This window comes from Gekko japonicus, unplaced genomic scaffold (genome assembly GCF_001447785.1).
Source record: "Gekko japonicus isolate JY-2015 unplaced genomic scaffold, Gekko_japonicus_V1.1 scaffold615, whole genome shotgun sequence".
In the NCBI taxonomy this organism is placed as follows: Eukaryota; Metazoa; Chordata; class Lepidosauria; order Squamata; family Gekkonidae; genus Gekko; species Gekko japonicus.
Genome location: NW_015161969.1, coordinates 658,030 through 676,972, shown reverse-complemented (window position 1 = coordinate 676,972; position 18,943 = coordinate 658,030). Strand labels below are relative to the sequence as shown.

General features: G+C 42.9%; 1 protein-coding gene across 1 annotated transcript in view; it reads right to left on the bottom strand.

The window, feature by feature from the left end:
- LOC107126133 (dystrophin-like) overlaps positions 1-18,943 on the bottom strand; it is a 402,970-nt gene that overhangs the window by 241,375 nt on the left and 142,652 nt on the right. Inside the window, exon 18 of the mRNA XM_015429648.1 lies at positions 13,932-14,045. Coding sequence (XP_015285134.1) covers positions 13,932-14,045 — 114 coding nt within the window. The remainder of the gene's footprint in view (positions 1-13,931; positions 14,046-18,943) is intronic.

Here is an 18,943-nt window from a genome sequence, read left to right as displayed (position 1 = left end):
GGGGTGGAGCCTGGAGAGGGTGGGGTTTGCAGAGGGGTGGGACCTCAGACAGGTAGAATGCCATAGACTACACCCTCCAAACCAGCCACTTTGTCCTGGGTAACAATTGCTGCCAATCTCCAGGTGAGGGCTACAGATCACTCACAATTACAACTGCTCTTCAGGTAGCAGCGATCAGTTCCTCTGGAGAAAACAGTGGCCTCTGTCATTATACCCTGCTGAGGTCACCACAGTAAATTGACACTGTTTGCCCAAAGCCAGAGCACTCCCCCAGAGCCTCTTTCTAGATCTCGTTGTATTGTTTTCACAACGGGCTTTACTGCTAGTTTATTATAAATACCTATACATCACAATGTGCCTATTGCTTGTTATTCTGTAGATTCATGAAAATATATACCAGTTCATATCTAAGAGTTTTAGCTGCCCTATTTCACCCCCCTCCATTTCTTAATTATATTCAGCTCTGCAGGTATAACATATTTCTATTTTTCAATTTACTAGTTTGTCTGTAATAGTAAAGACTAACAAGAAAATATAGAATTTGTGCATGAATTTGTCTCTGATTTCAAAACAACTAAATACAATTCAAGATCTGAAATGTAATAGCTGTTTTGGGATATGTGACATTATTTCTCATGCTATACTAATGATTTACCAAAGAAAAAGTGATTGAAGCATCAAGAAAAAATAAAACAGGAAAAAGACGCTGGGGGGATCATAACTTGTGAGGGGAAAAAATCAGGTAAGTAGAACTGGTTCACATGTGGCCCAAGCTGCATGCTAGACTCCTTTTTCACAGTGGGTAGATCATGTGATAAAGACTAATGCAAAAACCTGTCTCTTGTTAAGTTGAGGAAGGTTGCAAAAGCTGAAATTTTGTTACCATACCATGTCCTAACTTGAAAATATTTACATAGTGTGTGTGAATCAGCTCTTAGGCTATATTACTCTATATTCCCCATGGTTCCTGTTAGTAAACAAGGTTGCCAGGACTCTCACTATAATGGAGGACTTCCTGGCAACCTAGTTTGTTCCAGACCATTGCCTCAAGCACCCGTGGGAGGAATGTGGGCATGTGTTGGCATTACATCACACTGCTGATGTCAATTTCAGTGACAACCAGAAAGGATGTCATGGGATGCTCTAGGATTTGCAATAACATTATGGTTTTACCATAGTGTTTTTGCAAACCCTAGAGTGTTCCAGGACATCAACTCTGATTTTCACTGGAAGTGATGTCAGCATACCAGTGTGATGCCAGCACACCAGTCCCAGCTCCCTAAGTGCCTTAGGGGCTGAAGGCTGCAGCCTGACAACCCTATCAGCAAATTATGTTCCTGAGCACACTCAGAAGCATCTTTTTCCTTAAACATGAGACAGCAATCTAGTGTTAGGATTTAAGAGAGAAGCTTCTGTTCCCAACCCTTCTTGATGGCCTCTACCACCACTGCCAGTTTTTTTGGCCACTGGTGTTTCCTCCCACCTTTGTAAGAATTAGTGTTGGGAAAGGATTAGGTTCTTGAAACTAAATGTGCACACACATGCCATGCCAAGATTTACCATGATTTCAAAGTTGGCATCACTGGCTTCAACAAGGTTATACTAGATTTCAAGGATAACACTGAACAGGTGTAATTTATTGGCTTTTTAATGTAAATCTAGTGCTAGGGATAGTTTCTGAGAAGCTTTTAGACCTTAAGAGACAACCATGAACACAATTTACACAATGGTTATAGATTATTATTAGTTATAAGATTCATGATAATTGCAGACTCTGCTGGGATACTCAGAATAGTTTGCAAATCCTCAATACTTGGAGGTACTTTAAGCCTCTACAGGGATTCTTATAGAACGTGTAGGCTTTGTTAGAAAAACTGTTCTCAGAGTTTACATGTTCATCTAAAGCAGTAAAGCATGCAAGTCATGAGTGAAAATAAGACTTGTAAAATACTTCTTCAGAGTAGAGTGTATACAGTGTGATATACATATAGAAGACTACAGAATTTCAAAGAAAAGTGACACTACTTCCATGACATTTGCCTGGATCCAACAGTGTTCAGACAGAAACATAAATGGATTTAGTTCCACTTGCACAAGATTTTGTGCATCAACTAGCACTTTTTTCTCTGTTTCATAGAGCTCAAAAACTGGTTGCACAATTGGTTCCACCTCTAGCACAAATGACTATTTTGCACTGGATCCATCCCATTATTCTACAATGTCAATAGCCTTAAGATATTATATTTTGCTTGTTGATTACACCAATTATCTCTTATTGGTCTGAAATTGGTGGTGGAAAGTGCCAACAAGTAACAGCTGACTTGTAATGACCCTGTAGGGTTTTCAAGGCAAGAGACATTCAGAGGTGGTTTGCCATTACCTGCCTCCTGCTTTTGCCAGTTAGTAATACAAGTTTCTTCTTTACTCTTGTGTATAGCTTGTCTATATACTTTTTTTTAAAAAAAGAAAAGCTTGTAGTGTAAGTGAAGAGCAAACACACCTGTATTGCATAAGTGCCTGATAGCAAACTTTTTAGACACTTACACTCAAGATTAAAGCAGCTATTTTTTTGTAGGTTTCAGGGCCTTATCTTGATAGATCAGTTTACAGTACAGAGGCAACAAGCAGGAGTAGATTTGCTCTAGCTTAGAGCAGCTATCATGTTGCACAAGATCCTAAAGTAATTTCTTTCTCAAAAGCATGACATTCATCTGAGAAGGTCAAAGTTCTACACAAAAGTACAGTTTTCAGAACTCCATTTTCCTCTCAATTGATTATGATCTTGACAGATAGGTATTGGATGACTATGTTGAGCACCAAAGTCTTTAGGCAAACTTATTAATAATGATCACTAGCAATAGTTTTCCCCAATTCAAGATACCAGATCAATCAAATCAGCAGAGATAAGAAAATAGGCCACTGTGGCCAGGCCTGCCAGCAGCTCACACAACACTATATTTAATTTCAGGAAATTTAAACTTCCAATGAATTTTTTATTTTTATTTTAAAAAAGGTTTTTCTGAAAACCTAAGGAGTACCCCAACTTTGCAGAAAAATCTGTTTGGGGCAAGTGTGACCCTGAACTGCAGGTTTAGCTATTCAGAGCTGTGGCCCACAGATATACAGATACTAAAACACACGCACATACACACACTGCCAGGAAAAGAAGAAAAGCAAGAGGGAGAGAGGGAGTGGGGAAATGATATCTATGTATTTTGAGTGAGTAAAACAAAATCTTTAAAAGCATCTCATTCATTGCAAAAGTGAAAATAATTCATTTGAGGTTCTTCCCCCCCCCCCCCGAAAAAAAGTATACTTTTTCTGGTTAAAAAAACTGGGGGGAAATCTTTAGGAAAAACTGGGGAGAAACTTGATTTTTCAAAAGAAACAAAATCCAAAACTCAGTCTGAACATTTATAGTCTGTAGGGTTGCCAACTCCAGGTCAGTAAATTCCTGGAGATTTGGGTGGATCTTGGGGAAGATGGGGATTAGGGAGGGGAATGGCCTCAGTGGGGTATAATGCCATTGAGTCTTCCATTCATTTTCTCCAGGGGAACTGATCTCTTTAGTCTGGAGATCAGTTGTAATTCTGGGAGATGTCCAGGATATTGGCAACCCTAATACAAGTAATCCTCAAAGGCAACTGATTGTTGCAGTCACAGTAGTCTGGACATCATTAAGGCATGAGGACATCATTAAAGCCAAATCTAAGATAGGAACATCCTGGGTAACCAAGCAACATTGGCTAAAGGTTCCCCCAAAGCTACCACTTGGCAATCCAAAAACAGCAGCATATTCAGGAAGCAGTAGAATAAGAATTTCACAGGGACTCTAACTTCATCCGATGTACAACACCCACATTCAAGTTAGTCATGTTTCCAACCTCAAATATGTCTTGTTTAAACCCTCATTCTATTTAAATGGTTGATTTGCCCCCAACTTTTATTTGATTCCTTCTTGCTTTCAATATGATTATTCTTTTCCAAAGGTTCATAAACTGGAAAAATGTCTTTTTTAAATTTTCATCCTCTAATTCATGCTAGAAGTAATTGCAGCTTCTTAATACTCCAAAAATACTTTTATGCTCGTCAATGATACTGCTAAAATACTGGTCCATTCTCTTATTCCCTTCTTCTTTCTTGACTTCATTACAAAGCTCTTTATTTCCTGGTCTAATAATTTATTTAATCATTCATTAAAATACTTCTATCCCACCTTTCCTTGAGGCTTGGATACAGCAGCTATCTTCGTTGAACTTTGCTGCCTAGCTTGTATTTTCCATTTATATTTTATCCTTGTTGTTTTTTGCCATTCAGAATTGTCATAATCCCTCCTATGACTTTACTTCCTTTCTTGGTGTTTGTTTTAAACTTACTCTTGTTGATAAATATTAAAATTATCATGCTTCATATTACATTCATTTTCTTTCTCCTTCTTGCTTCTCTTTATGTTTTTGCCCCCCCCCTTTCAACTGAGAATGTTGTATTCTTTTTAATTTACAGTACATAAGATACTGTAGATACCTGACGGTGCTACAAGCATGGATGGCTTCAAAAGGGAATTAGATAAGCATATGGAGCAGAGGTCCATCAGTGGCTATTAGCCACAAGGTATAGCTAGGGGCTCTGGGGCAAGTGATGCTCTGTCTTCTTGGTGCTTGGGGGGGGGTCAACAGTGGGAGGGCTTCTAATGTCCTGGCCCCACTGCTGGACCTCCTGATGGCACTGGTATTTCTGGCCACTGTGTGACACAGAGTGTTGGACTGGATGGGCCTTTGGCCTGATCCAACATTGGCGTCTCTTATGTTCTTATGTTCTTATGTACAAACGTATTCAAAAATAAATGTAGTTACAGTATATTCATATTACTCATAAAGCTACTGCAAGAAAAATAAAAAAATCCATTACAGTATAAATGGTATTCTTCCCCAGTAGGAAACCAATTTCAGGCCTAGACACCCAAAAACATAGTCATCCAACCCAAAGGTAGCCAAAACCTATTCCCATGCCAGCCTTTAATAAATACAGATTCAACATTTTGGTCAGTCATACAGGTGGAGGTGATGGTATTCCAGCTGAGATATTCAAAGTCTTAAAAGAAGATGCTGTTAAAGTGCTGCACTCAATATGCCAGCAAATTTGGCAAACGCAACAGTGACCACAGGATTGGAAGAAGGGCAATGCCAAGGAATGTTCAAACTATCGCACAATTTCACTCATTTCACATGCTAGCAAGGTCATAAGATTCTATAAGCTAGGCTTCAGCAGTATGTGGATAGAGAACTGCCAGAAGTACAAGCTATTGTCCATGGGGTCGCGAAGAGTCGGACTCGACTATGCGACTGAACAACAACAAAAAAACAGCAGAAACTCATTAGGATTGGCTACATTAGGGGTGTGTGGCCTTACATGCAAAGGAGTTCCTGCTACCAAAAAGGCCCTGGGTTTTGACAACAAACAAGGTAAACAGAATAAGAAGCAAAAGGTGGGTGTGGCTGGATGACCACACTTCTGGTAACATGGGGGTGCATCCTAATGTGCTAATGAGCTGTGCTGGCAGGGGTGTGGCCTAATATGCTAATGTGTTTCTGGTGTTGGGTGTGGCCTATTATGCTAATGAGTTCCTGCTGGGCTTTTTCTACAAAAAGAGCCCTGGTTCTCAGAAATGCTTCCTGTCCTTCATGCAGGACCAGCCGGAGCTGCCAGCCAGAGAGAGATGATGACTCTCAGCCATTGCATGTGACCGCAGTGGTAGCAGGGGATCATTCAGATCTGTTAGGCAGTGGGCAAGATTTCCTTGGGAGGAAAGTGATGGCGAACCTAAACAGCATGATAAAAAGTAGAGACATCACCCTGCCAACAAAAGTCCGCATGGTCAAAGCAATGGTATTCCCAGTAGTCATGTATGGCTGTGAGAGTTGGACTATAAGGAAGGCCGAGCGCCGAAGAATAGATTCTTTTGAACTATGGTGCTGGAGGAGACTCTTGAGAGTCCCTTGGACTGCAAGAAGAACAAATCAGTCAATCCTCAAAGAAATCAACCCTGACTGTTCCCTGGAAGGCCAGATAATGAAACTGAAGCTCAAATACTTTGGCCACCAAATGAGAAGGGAGCACTCACTGGAGAAGACCCTGATGCTGGGAAACATTGAAGGTCAAAGAAGACGGGGACGGCAAAGAATGAGATGGTTAGACAGTGTCATCGATGCAACGAACATGAAATTGAGCCAACTTCAGAGGACGGCGGAAGACAGGAAGGCCTGGCATGATCTGTTCCATGGTGTCGTGAAGAGCCGGACTCGACTGTGTGACTGAACAACAACAACATAAGAACATAAGAGAAGCCAATGTTGGATCAGGCCAATGGCCCATCTAGTCCAACACTCTGTCATACAGTGGCCAAAAATACCAGGTGCCATCAGGAGGTCCAGCAGTGGGGCCAGGACACTAGAAGCCCTCTCACTGTTGTCTCTCTGGAATGCCTTCCACTGAAAATTAAGAGCTGGACCCAAACTAAATTTTCTAATCACATAAGATATTTCTGTCAGTGGAACAGAATGTTCTCGCCTCTTCTCTCCCACTACAGTCCACTAATATCCCTGAAATACTGCTCTGGTGGGACAAAGGGCACTTAGGCACAGCATGAGATGCAAATTGGGAGTCTGCAGCAGGAAGGAGGAATTGGTGGTAATTACCCCATCTGTTCTCTTAGCAGAAAACATAGTCTGGATCCAACCCTAAGGACTGCCCCTTACTTGTTATATAACACTTGAAGACTTATTTCTTTGTTGATTTAAGGGTTGAAAACTTTGTAATTGTACCTGCACTTATCACAATTAAATATCTACAAAAGTTAATGGTGGAGAAAAAATCAGATAAGTAAATATGGATAAACCAGACTATAGGCTGATAAATATATCCTGAGCTCTGTTCCACTGACAGAAGGATGTCATACCTCCTAGGAACTACATTTATCAGAACATGCTGTGCTCCTTGGACAGTGTGTGCTGAAGTGCCCAGTGGAAAACAAAGACGGCAGAGTCTAGTTCACTCTGGAAAATGAAAAACATTGATACTCTGCCTTTCTGGTTTTATTAGCACCACAAAGCCAGCTAACAGATTAAAAATACAAGATAAAAGCATATCTTAAAAACCATTAACAACAAACAAAAACACATAAAACAATTAAAATCAAAACTAATATACAAACATAAAAAATTAAATGATAGGGCAGAAGGAAGGATTAATGAAAGAATGCCAGACAAAGCAAAAAAAGTCTTCACCCACTGGTGAAAAGCAGGGACAAAAGGGGAGAAATGAGTCTCCCTGTCCGATCCCCCACAGCTATCAGTCCAATGCACGTTTTATGCAAAGTAGTATTTTATTGAAGTCATGATAGAACAGAAGCAAGTTCACTGTTTAGAATACCTGGGTCAAGCTGAGCATGGGATAATGAAACACATTCAAAAAGACAATAACCAATGGACTCGGTTCCCGCTTACGCGGGTGGACTCTCAGGTTCGCGCCCAAAGCCTGAGAAGCAACGTTTGCTATAAAGATAAACAATTAGCACTTCACACGCTCTAACTCATTATAGTCTAAGCCAAGCTTCTTCTTCTCCACACCTGTTGACCTTGCATATAAGCGTACGCTAGCGTTCACAGGAAAGAATGCATGAGACAAGCAGACATGTAGTGCCTATTACACTAGGCATGTGCAGATGCCAACGGAGGGCTGCTGGGTTTTTTTTACTATACCCAGACTTCTATGGCAGCTTGCTGACACTCCCTCAGGCAGAGCCAGAATTTTGGTGCCATGATTCAGAAAGCATTCTCCTGGGTTGCCACCCACCTAATCTCAGAAGGGGGGGGCACCTGAAGCAGGGCTTCAGAGGATAATTGCAGTGGACAGATAGGTTCATAAGGGAGTAGGTGGTCTTTCCAAGCCATATTTAGTTGCTTGTTTCTTTGATTAAAACATTATCAGGCTGTGATCACATGCTCCTTTAGATCTGACATAGGTGTGAATGCCTGATGGATCTAAAAGGAGCGATCAGACAGCAACATCTGGGAAGCGTCTCTCAGTCGTCGGCAACCTGTGCTGCTCCACTGCAGAAGTGGAGTTGAAAGACACTGGGCTGTGATCACATGCTTCTTTAGATTCGACATAAGTGCGAATGCCTGACGATCTAAAAGGAGCGATCAGACAGCACAATCTGGGAAGTGCCCCGCAGTTGTCAGCAACCCGTGCTGCTCCGCCACGGAAGTGGAGTTAAAAGACACCGGGGAAAGTCTGGTAGTAAATGGATTGCTATGGACCACAGATGGACTTCTCCTGTCTGATGGCGCAAGCGTGCATGCATGCCTACGGGATGGTCTGATCAGGCCAACCTAGCTTGGTGCCATTGGTTCCCCCCCCCTTGCAGTATGTACATCATCACATACTCTATAGGGGGGCCTCAGTGTGGAGGTGCAAATCCTCATTTATGCACAAAGGAAACAAATGGCAAAAAACCCCTGACTCACCCGCAGTTGCGTCTGATCACACAATGACGGGCGAAGCCCACAGCTTCAAAGGGCTGTGTGATCTCACAACTGTGTGTCAAACTCCTCTGAAGGAAATAGCCTCACTTCCCCTCTGCTTCAACTGGTGCGTGTGACCACAGCCACCAGAGAAAGTCCGGTGTTATCTGGATAAGGTGGGCCATGCGTGGACTTTCCCCTGTCTGATCACTCAAGCACACTCTCATGCCATCAGGATGGTCTGATCAGGCCATCCTGATGCCATGCCATTCCCCCCCCTTCACAGTATGCACATCATCGCATACTCCATAGGGGGCCCCCAGTGCGGAGGTTCGATTCCTTGTTTATGAGCAAGGAAAAGAAACAACAAAAAAGATTCACCCGCAGTTGCATCTGATCACACAATGATGGGCTGAGCCTGCAGCTTCAAAGGGCTGTGCAATCTCGCAACTGCGTGTCAAATTCCTCCAGAGGAAATAGTCTTGCTTCCCCTCTGCTTCAACTGGTGCATGTGACTACAGCCTTAGCTGCCTTTCTATTCAAGGTGGCTTACAATGTAAATAAAACAACAATGATAAAATAAGACCATAATTTAAAATTGCAAGTAGGACTGCTAACAAATTAAAAACTTTAGTCAAATTCCTTCCTTCAACTACCTCCATGGTGAGGTTGTTCCATAATCATGGGGCTGCCAGCAAAAAGCTCCTGTGTACCCACTAGATTAATTTCTTTGGTCACTGGGACAATCAGGAGGGCCTCTCCATGTGCAGGAACATATGGGAGGAGATGGTCCTTCAGATATCCTGGTCCCAAGTCATGTAAAGCTTTAAAGGACAAAACCAACATATTGAGCTGGGCTTGGGAGCGGTTTGGAAACCAGTGTAATTGCTGTAGTATTGTGGTCACATGCTTCCAATAGATGGCCCTGAGCCACCACAGCTACCTGGTTTTCTAAGATGACTGTTGTGTCAAAGCAGCACTTCCAAACTGCAGACTTGGCTTTTCAAGGGGAGGATAACCTCATCCAAGACGGGAGATCTCAAGTTTGTGGTCTGCCTTCCTACTAACCCAGAGAACCTCTGTCTTATCAGGATTGTTTCATCTTCATCCATCCCATTACTGCCTCCTCCTTAGAGGTTCAGAACATCAATAGCATTCTTGAAATTAGGTGGAAAAGTATAACTGGGTGTCATCCGCAATTGGCGATACCACAGTCCACATAGATATTAAATAGCATGGGGAAATAAGACTGTACCCTTCAGAACCCCACAGATTGAAGGCCATGAGAAAGAACAGAAATCCACCAACATCAACTTCTGAGAACAACCCAGATATGACTCAAGCCACCATAACATGGTGCCCCTTATTCCAGGTTCAGAGAGGCAGATAGTGATGTCTAGCTGCTTTCTCAGCTTCCTCCCCCACAACATGTCACACATTCCTGTAGCTGTTTTTACTTAAGATGTGGGTTGCAAATGGCCAGTAAGGCAATGTTAACAAATAACTGCTGGACTATGTGCTGCTATTACAGGTAATTTCTGTTCTTCCTCTCCCTCCAGTATGATTCACACCAACACCTTTTTTCTTCCCTACAAGGGCTCAGTGCCTAGTGGTTTGGTGGATAAGGGAGGGAAGTAATAAGGTATTGGATATTTATAGCAAGGGATAGCAGAACTCTACTTTAAAACAGTTGTAGTTTCATACACCAAAGCTTTACTGGACTGACAGTATTTCTACAAGAGGGAGGGAGAGAATGATTTCACTTGGGACTTCTCACTAACCAAAAATTCCAGCATACTGAAATAGTTATTGACTTGTCTCTTGGGATACTTCCTTCAACCCCCACAAGTCACTAACCCACTATTTTGCTATTATAACAGAGGATACCTACTGTACTAGCACCTTGAATTGTGTCCAGGATGCATGACATTAAGAGATAGAAGCAGGGAGCTTTCCCCTCCTGCATCCTCCTATCCACACTATTTCCTCATTCCCTCCACCTCCTAGCAGCTCCCATATCATCTCACCTTTCCATGCTTCCGTTTCTCCTTCCCATCCACCAACCAATCTCCTTTTTATCTGTCCCCACCCTTCAGCTTTATTATTTATTTACCTCATTTATACCCCAACTTTCTAACCAGTGGGGACCCAAAGCAGCTTACATCATTTTGCCTCTTCCATTTTATCCTCACAACTACACTGTGAGGTAGATTAGGCTGAAAGAGAATGACTGGCCCAAGGACACCCAGAAAGTTTCAATGGCAGAGTGAATATTTGAACCCACATCTTTCAAATCCTAGTCTGACATTCTAACCACTATACCATACTGCCTGAAAGTTTTCCCTCATTCTCTCCTTTGGATACCTTCTCCATGGGAAAAATTCAGCCAAGTTGCAAACATAATGCAGTAGCAAGTAGCTCAGGTGAGATGTTTGGTGGCCACTGCTGAGCCCAGCTAAATAATACAAATTGTGCAGTAGCTACTGCTGGGTCCAGGGGAGTTATGTGGCATCAGGTTGTCCAACCATGAATCACTCAAAATGGTAGTGAGTTGCCCAGATGAGATGTGCAGTGGCAGGTATCACATAGCACTAAGCCTCAGGTAGTTACTGCAAGACGTGGGTGAGTTGCCCAAGTCACAAGCTAGCAAGTCACTCAGTGGTTGGTGCCAGGCCTGGCCATGATGAATCCTTTCTCCAGGGCAACACAGAGAGAAAGAATAGACTGGGAGGCCAAAACAATGCTGGAAAGGGCACCGTCCTCCTCACCCACCTTTTACTGATAGAGTATCAAGGATTGAAGGCTGGCAATATTATTGCGGTTGCCAAGCAACTCCCCAAATGGCCACTCAGATATTAGAGAAAGTGCCCATTTCTTAAAGCTTCAGGACCCGCTTCTATTCTTATAGATAGATTCATGGAGGATAGGTTTATTAGTGGCTACTAGCCATGGTGGCTGAGGGGAACTACCACATTCAGAGAAACTAAATCTCTAAATCCCAGAGCCAGGGGGCAACATAAGGGAAAGGTCTCAGCTTCTATGCCCTGTTGTTGGCCCTCCAGAGTAATTGGTTGGCCACTGTATGAGACAGGACATCGGACTAGATGGACCATCGGTCTGATCCAGCAGGGCTCTTCTTATGTTATTATTGGGGGAGGGGGTATTAATCCCAAATGTATTTAATTTTAGGTTTCATTCTTTGCTGCAAACCCTGGGGCTTTTCTCAGATCTGTCTTGCTTTTTCTGCCTCCAATTTCTGGATTCAAGTATCCACAGATGGGCCATGTTGAGAATTAAATATAGTGGTAATGTGACCTGAGAACTACATGGGAGGGGACAGAAAGTGGCAGGGGGACAGTTCCCCCTCTTTCTGGGTGCTAGGTTTGTTTATAGCTGCCTCTCAGGTGGCTGACTCATCTACTCCTGCTTCAGCAGCGACTTGCTCAGCAGGAACCCTGCTCAGTAGCCCGAATTGACCAATTCATCGCTATCATTACTGTAGTAAACTGGAAGTAAGTGGAAGTCAGCGCAATTGGTTCCAGTGGAATTGGTTTCAGTGAAATTGGTCCAGATACCATTACTGAGGATATTAAGGTTGCAAAACCATTCTCAAAACTCTAAATGGTATTTCTAAAGATTATAGGGTATCATGGCACAGAAGCTGGAATCATACATTTCAATACTCCCATATTGAACAATTACAGTATACCTAACACTAAACTGACTGAGGTGGGAGATTTTCCAACACTCTTGCAAGCATGCCCAATATGAAGACAATAGGAACCACAATATGAAGACAATAGGATGAAGTATGAAGACAATAGGAAGACAATAGGAACCACAATATGAAGACAATAGGAACCACGATACGTCCCTGACACTGAGTGCAATCTCCTCTGTGAGAAAGTGGAAAGATGATCTCCAGCATTTTTCAGAACTTATGAAGCATCTGAAGGTCCAAGGAGGAAAGAGTAAGTTGTTACATGCCAACAGAAATGGCCAATATGAAGCTGTTGACTTAGTTGCTCTGTCCTAAATGCTGCAGGATATTACAGCGTTCATTATTAAGTTGATTAATAAGCTTTGTTATTTATGTGGTCTTTATCCTTCCTGGTTATCAAGGGAGAGGTAGTCTTAGGTGCAGAAGCACAATGGCCACTAGGTAGCACCATTCATGGAAGCTTCAGGGTTTCAGCAGGAAAATAAATTTCAGTTGCTGTTTCCTTCAACTTGTAGCCTAGTTTCTCTTATTTCTACATGTATACGCACACACTTATATTAAGAAAAACACTAATTTCCATGGTGGGATATTATATGTATGAACAGCTTGTCATGTGGAAGCAGCCCCAGGAAGAAAATTAGAGCAACCGAACAAAGATGGCACTGAGGTAATGGCTTCACTGTATTTGTGGGACTGTCAGCTAACATAAATATTTCATAAATTTCTCAATTCACATTTTTATAAAAAAAATTAGCATGTGTGTGAGAATGTCAAGTTTTAAGAGGCACATAACTTTAAAAAATTACTGCCTTTTCTTGCAATGTCACGACAACTGTTACATTTACAAGAGAATGATAATGGAATTATTAAATGCATTCATTCCATTTTCAGTAAGTTATAAAAATAGGTAAACTAAAATATGTAATAGCTATTTCTCATTAAGTAGTATCTCCTTCCACAACACTATGCCCCAAATGCAAACTGTGGGCAAAAAAAATGCCAGCAGCTAGGTGTCATTCTAATACAAGTACAAAAAAAAAAAGAGATCACATTATAAATATAATTTTTAATAATTCTTGAAGTAACATTTTCTACTTACCAAGGAGGCTAAAGTTTATCCAAGCATGAACCATACTCTTTAAATAAACAGCAAATTGTCACAAAGGGGCAATTAAATGAGAACCTGATAAAGATATGATAGTGAATAGCTCCTCACATGGGGAAAATAAATACATGCAACCTACATTAATATACAGTGAAGTGCAAGTCACAAGCCAAACATTTACGGAGTGCAAAATTCTAAAAAATAAATCGTTCTAATTCCCCAATTTTCTGGTGAATAAATATACCTGGTCATTATTTAAATATATTTATTTTTTGCCATTTAGCACTCAAAACATCTGCACATAGGCTAGACAAAACAAAAAAGTACATCTACATTCTTCCATAGGTATTACAAATCTTCCCTTTTTGATTTTTGTGTTCAAATACAGTAAGCACAAAGATTATCAGAAGACCTCCAGAGCTTCTCTGTGAAAACAAACTCATACTGTTTAAAGTAGATTCAAAGTAGTTTCATTTGAAGAAAGGTAATGGTTTGTAGTAGTTCTTGATATTCACTATTTAGTAAACTTTATCCAGTAAATGTGAGACAGATGTATAAGCGTGTAGCACAAGTCATGACTTACTGCACACTGCTCCAGCTGTTTTTCAAGTGCTTCTGAATCACCAAGGGCAGGCCACTCTTCTCTTAGAAAAACATCCACTTCAGACATCCATTTCTTCAGGGTTTTAGTGTCATTCTGGTTTTGGAAAACAAAAAAACCAAACAAACACCAAATTATATTATGCAAAGTGTTTACTATGTAAATTAATTCAGCATGACACTATGACCAAACAATGAAGAGTAATTTGAAGATTAGTGATACATCTGAAAAAGCTTAAAAAATTAATAATGCAAATAACAAAAATATCTGGCATTATTTTATACCAGCATATATTCTAATAGCCAAGTCGTCCAAATCTGAGGATACTTAAATCCAGTGACTGGAACTGCCTGAGCCCCATGCAAGGTGAGGAAGATAGTGATGCTCAATGAACCCTACATGAGGCAAGGCAGATGGCAGTGCCTGGCCCAGCCGAGCCCTATGTGAGGTGTGGCAAGGGAAGGCAGATGGAGCACCCAGCCCAGCCAAACCTTGCATGAGGCAAGGAGGAGGGTGATACCTGGCTCAGCACAGCTGAGCTCCACATGAGATAAGAGAAGCAGTGCCTGACCCACATGAGATGAGGGAAGCAGCACCTGGCCAGTTGGTTAGGCAGGATGCCTCTTCTTCCCTCTTTCCATTGCCCTTTGGGAGGGAGGGGAAGGGTAATGTGAACTGCCTCTTTCTCTCTCCCTCCCTGATTTAGGGGCGGGGCCCTTTCCTGGGGGGGGAATTCACTCCCATTCCACCCCTACTGACAAGTTTGTTCTGATGGAAAAATGGAGAAAATGAAGTAAAGTGGTTTGAGAATTATGGAGAATAAATAATAAATATAGCTGCAGAGAGGCAGATAAAAGGAGGGTACATGGGTGGATGGGAAGGCGAAAGGTAGAAGGAAGGAGGAAATAGTGTGGGAAAGTCGAGGCAGGAAAATGGCTGCAGTTTGCAAGTCCTTGCAGATTCTTCATTGTGCCACTGGGCCTGCTCTGGCAACTGGTACCACACAGTTGGGCCATAGTTTTCCTGGGCAGAGTACACCAGGGTAGAGTAGGGCAGAAAACTAAACATGGGGAGAAGAAGGCTGGCTGTTAGAATAGAAGGAGAGGCTATGGGGGCTTTCCTTTCCTTTCATTTGTCCAATAAAAGCTCTATGGCTCAGTGCCTTGAGCAATGTAACAATCCAAAATTTCATTTATATTCCTCATATATTTCTCTAAAGACAAAAGGAGTAAAACAATTGTGACCATCTGAGAGTAGGAAGGTGACCATCCTGCTTGGATTAGGATCATACAAATTCACTAACCACAATAGAATAAAACAATATCTTAAGTTATAATATAGAGGACATTCCAATACAATATGAGAGATTGTATCTATTTTAACAAGGGAGCAAGAACAAATTCTGTCAGAGTAGGGAAGATGCAAAAACCAGCCTCTCATAACCCCTGTTGAACGGGCATTCGTTCTAGCAAGAATAAAAGCCCTAAGAAGGCAGGTGAGGTCAGATGACTAGCATAGGAGGGAAGAATCAGGGGCAAGTATTTTGATGAACAAACTCATGGAGCAGGAAGAATAGAACTATTATAATCAATCTGCCTAATCCTTTTTAAAATTGTAATTACTGATTTAGCGAGCCCCACCTTTCTTGATAGATTCTATAGTAAAACCAATAGCTGACAATTTCTTGTCCATGATCCTAAGCCATGATGATTTATAAGAATCCTCCTTCAAAAAGGCCAGATAGCCATTAAAAGAAAAAAGTAGCTTTAGCCACAGATTAAACACAAGTATCCATGCCCTAGCCTTCAATGGTAGCTGACCAAATTCAGTGCGCAAAGCCACACCAGCAACACAGCATGGTATATTTAACAGCTCTCTAAGGAAGCAAAGAAGTGGAAAATCAATAGATTCGGTGACTGCCTTAATGCTTATTGCCACCCCATTTAAAATAGTAGGGATTACCTTTAGATTAAAAACTTGAGTAGTCCCTGGTACATATCTATTTCCCCTTGTTGGAAAGAAACTCAAAATGCCCCCAGTACAGGGTTTGGTTTTGTTTCTCACAGCGCTTTCAAGGGGGCCTTCAAAGAAATGAAATAGTGAGGGAGAAGGAAATTCACCCTGCAAGTCCTTGCGGGTTCCCGATTGTATATTTTAATAGCCAAGTCAGCCAAATCTAAGGCCCTGTTCACATGGAGCATTTGCCCTGTGGAAGGCACGACAGTCGGGCGGATTTTCCGGGTGCGATCACACAGAAACATCTGGGAGGCGTAGCGCACCCATGGCCAACCTGTGGCATGCCGCCGGAGATGCACATTTAAAAGGTACCTGCAACAACCTACTGGCAAATGGTTTGCCACGGGCTGCATACGGACTCCTGCATTGTGATCGCACTAGCGTGCGGCTATTCCCCTGGGTCATCTTCTTTGCTGTGCGCACCAATGGAGGAAGCCCCAGTGTGCTGCCATCGCGTCTGATCACCTAATGATGGATCAGAATGCGACGGCGCAAATAGGCATGCCTCCCCCCCCGTGTTATCTGGCCTATGTGACCGGGGCCTAAGAATACTTGTCTTGAGACTGGAACCATGACTGGAAAAGACAGATCTTTCTACAAACCTGAAAACACCCAAGGATTGCAAAATAAATAAATAAATAAATGATCAAATCTAAAAAATAAAATAAAATGGGCCAGCCAACCTTTTGACAGAAGGGCTGAACTCAACCCACACAAGGCCCACACAAGGTGGAAGAGGTACACAATCATCCTAAAATGAGACAGGGAACATAAAGCCCAGAATGCTGGGCCCCACACAATAGGCAAGATGGTGAAGGTAGTGAATGCTTGGCTCAGCTCACTGAAACCCAGCCAGAAACTTACACCTAGCAGAGCTATGTGCCAGGCATGGCAGATGGCAGTGCCTGGCTGAGCCCCATGTGAGGCAAGGTAGATAACAGTGCCTTCCTCAGCCCAGCCCCATACAAGGTGAAGCAGAGGGTGGAGCCTGGCTGAGCCCTGCACAAGGCAAGGCAAGGCAAGTCACAGGTGACACCTGCACAAAGTAAGGTACAAGGTAGCTCCCAGCCAAGCCCCATGTGAGGTGAGACAGATGGTGGAGCCTGGCCAAGCCCCATGCAAGGCCCATAGTTTTCCTCAGTAGAGGGTGCCAGGAGTAGGGGAAAGTGGAAAACTGAAGATGGTGAAGAGATAAAGGTAGGTTTGTTGGCAGATGGGAAACAGAAGGAGGCGGGAAAGGGGGGAGGCTAGAGGAACTTTCAAGGAAGAGAAAGAACAAATAATGGGGGGAAGGGAAATAAAATTTACCCCACAAATTCTGATAGGTTCCTGCTTATCTCTCCTTATATATAATTGTGTTTTGGTCATGGATGCTCCTGAACATTCCGCACGCTCCCAAATCAGTTGGGTCCCTGATCTGTCACTCAGAGGGTCTCCCTTTCCACTGGCTGCATAGCCTATGTCCTGCCTCCAACACCTCCAACATTCTAAATAGTTTGCTGTTCCTCTCCCCCCCATAGTCAGTCAGAACACAAAGGTCATTTGCATAAGCAGCCTGATTGGTCTTTCCCTCTAACATTCTAAGTTTGCTGTTGCGAGTCACTGAATGTGTCCTGAGGTGAAATACATATCCAAGTCTCCCGGGGGGACCGGGAGATCTCCCAGAAATCACCATGTTCCCCAGCCACAGCATATCATTTCCCCTACAGAAAATTTCCCAGCTATTACAACTGATGTCCAGATGACCAAGATCAGTTCTCCTGGAGACAATGGCTGCTTTGGGCAGTGGACTCTATGGCATTATACCCTACTGGGGTCCTTCTCCACCCCAAACCCTGCCCTCCCCAGGCTCTACCCCTCAAATCTACATGTATTTCCCAACCCAGAGTTGGCAACCATGTAATTGGCTATGGAACCACTTTCCAGACCCTTGGAACCCAGAAGACATGGCACAGGAGGAGGTGGTTTTCTACCTTAGCTGCCATGGCATAGCTCCAAATTAACATAAGCCAACCTCCAGGCGGCACCTGGAGATCTCCAGCTATTACATCTGATGTCCAGATGACCAAGATCAGTTCTCCTGGAGACAATGGCTGCTTTGGGCAGTGGACCCTATGGCATTATACCCTTCTGAGGTCCCTCTCCACCCCAAACCCTGCCATCCCCAGGCTCTACCCCTCAAATCTACAGGTATTTCCTAACCCAGAGTTGGCAACCCTGTAACTGGCTATGGAACCACTTTCCAGGCTCTTGGAACCCAGAAAACATAGCACAGGAGGAGGTGGTTTTCTACCTTAGCTGCCACTGCATAGCCCCAAATCAACATAAATCAGGGGTGGAGAAAACCATACCTGTTACCATGAGTTTGTCCTCCCATACTACCCACTTAGGGTAGCAAAATGACTTGAGACTGCCCTGCCTTATAGCTAAGCAGAAGGAAATAAACATGGCTTGCCTCCCTCTATTTTCCCCTTCCCTCTGCCGCCCCACCAGCCACAGCCAGGACACTCACCTGGAGCTTCCTTCTAGAGCTCATTGTATTTCTTCCCACAATGGGCCATACACTTAGTATATTCTAATACCCAAGTCAGCCAAATCTGAGAATACTTAAATCAAGAGACTGGACCCATGAATGGACAAGACAGATCTTTCTACAAACCCACCCACCCCCAAATAATATGAAATCCAAAGGAAAAATGTATTAAGGGATTAAAAAACACCCCAAATGATCAAAGCAGCACCTGTAGCTTTAAGAAACATCCCCCATTGGTTGGTAGGCAACCACAACAGGCTTGGTTTCAGGCAGGGAAAGGGGGAAGGCCTTCTCCAGGGAAAACCTATGGCCTTGTATGCAGAAGGTCCCAGGTTCAATCCTCAGCATTTCCAGTAAAAAAGACCAGGCAGTAGGTGATGTGAAAGACCTGTGTCTGAGACCCTGGAGAGCCGCTGCCAGTCTGAGTAGACAATACTGACCTTGA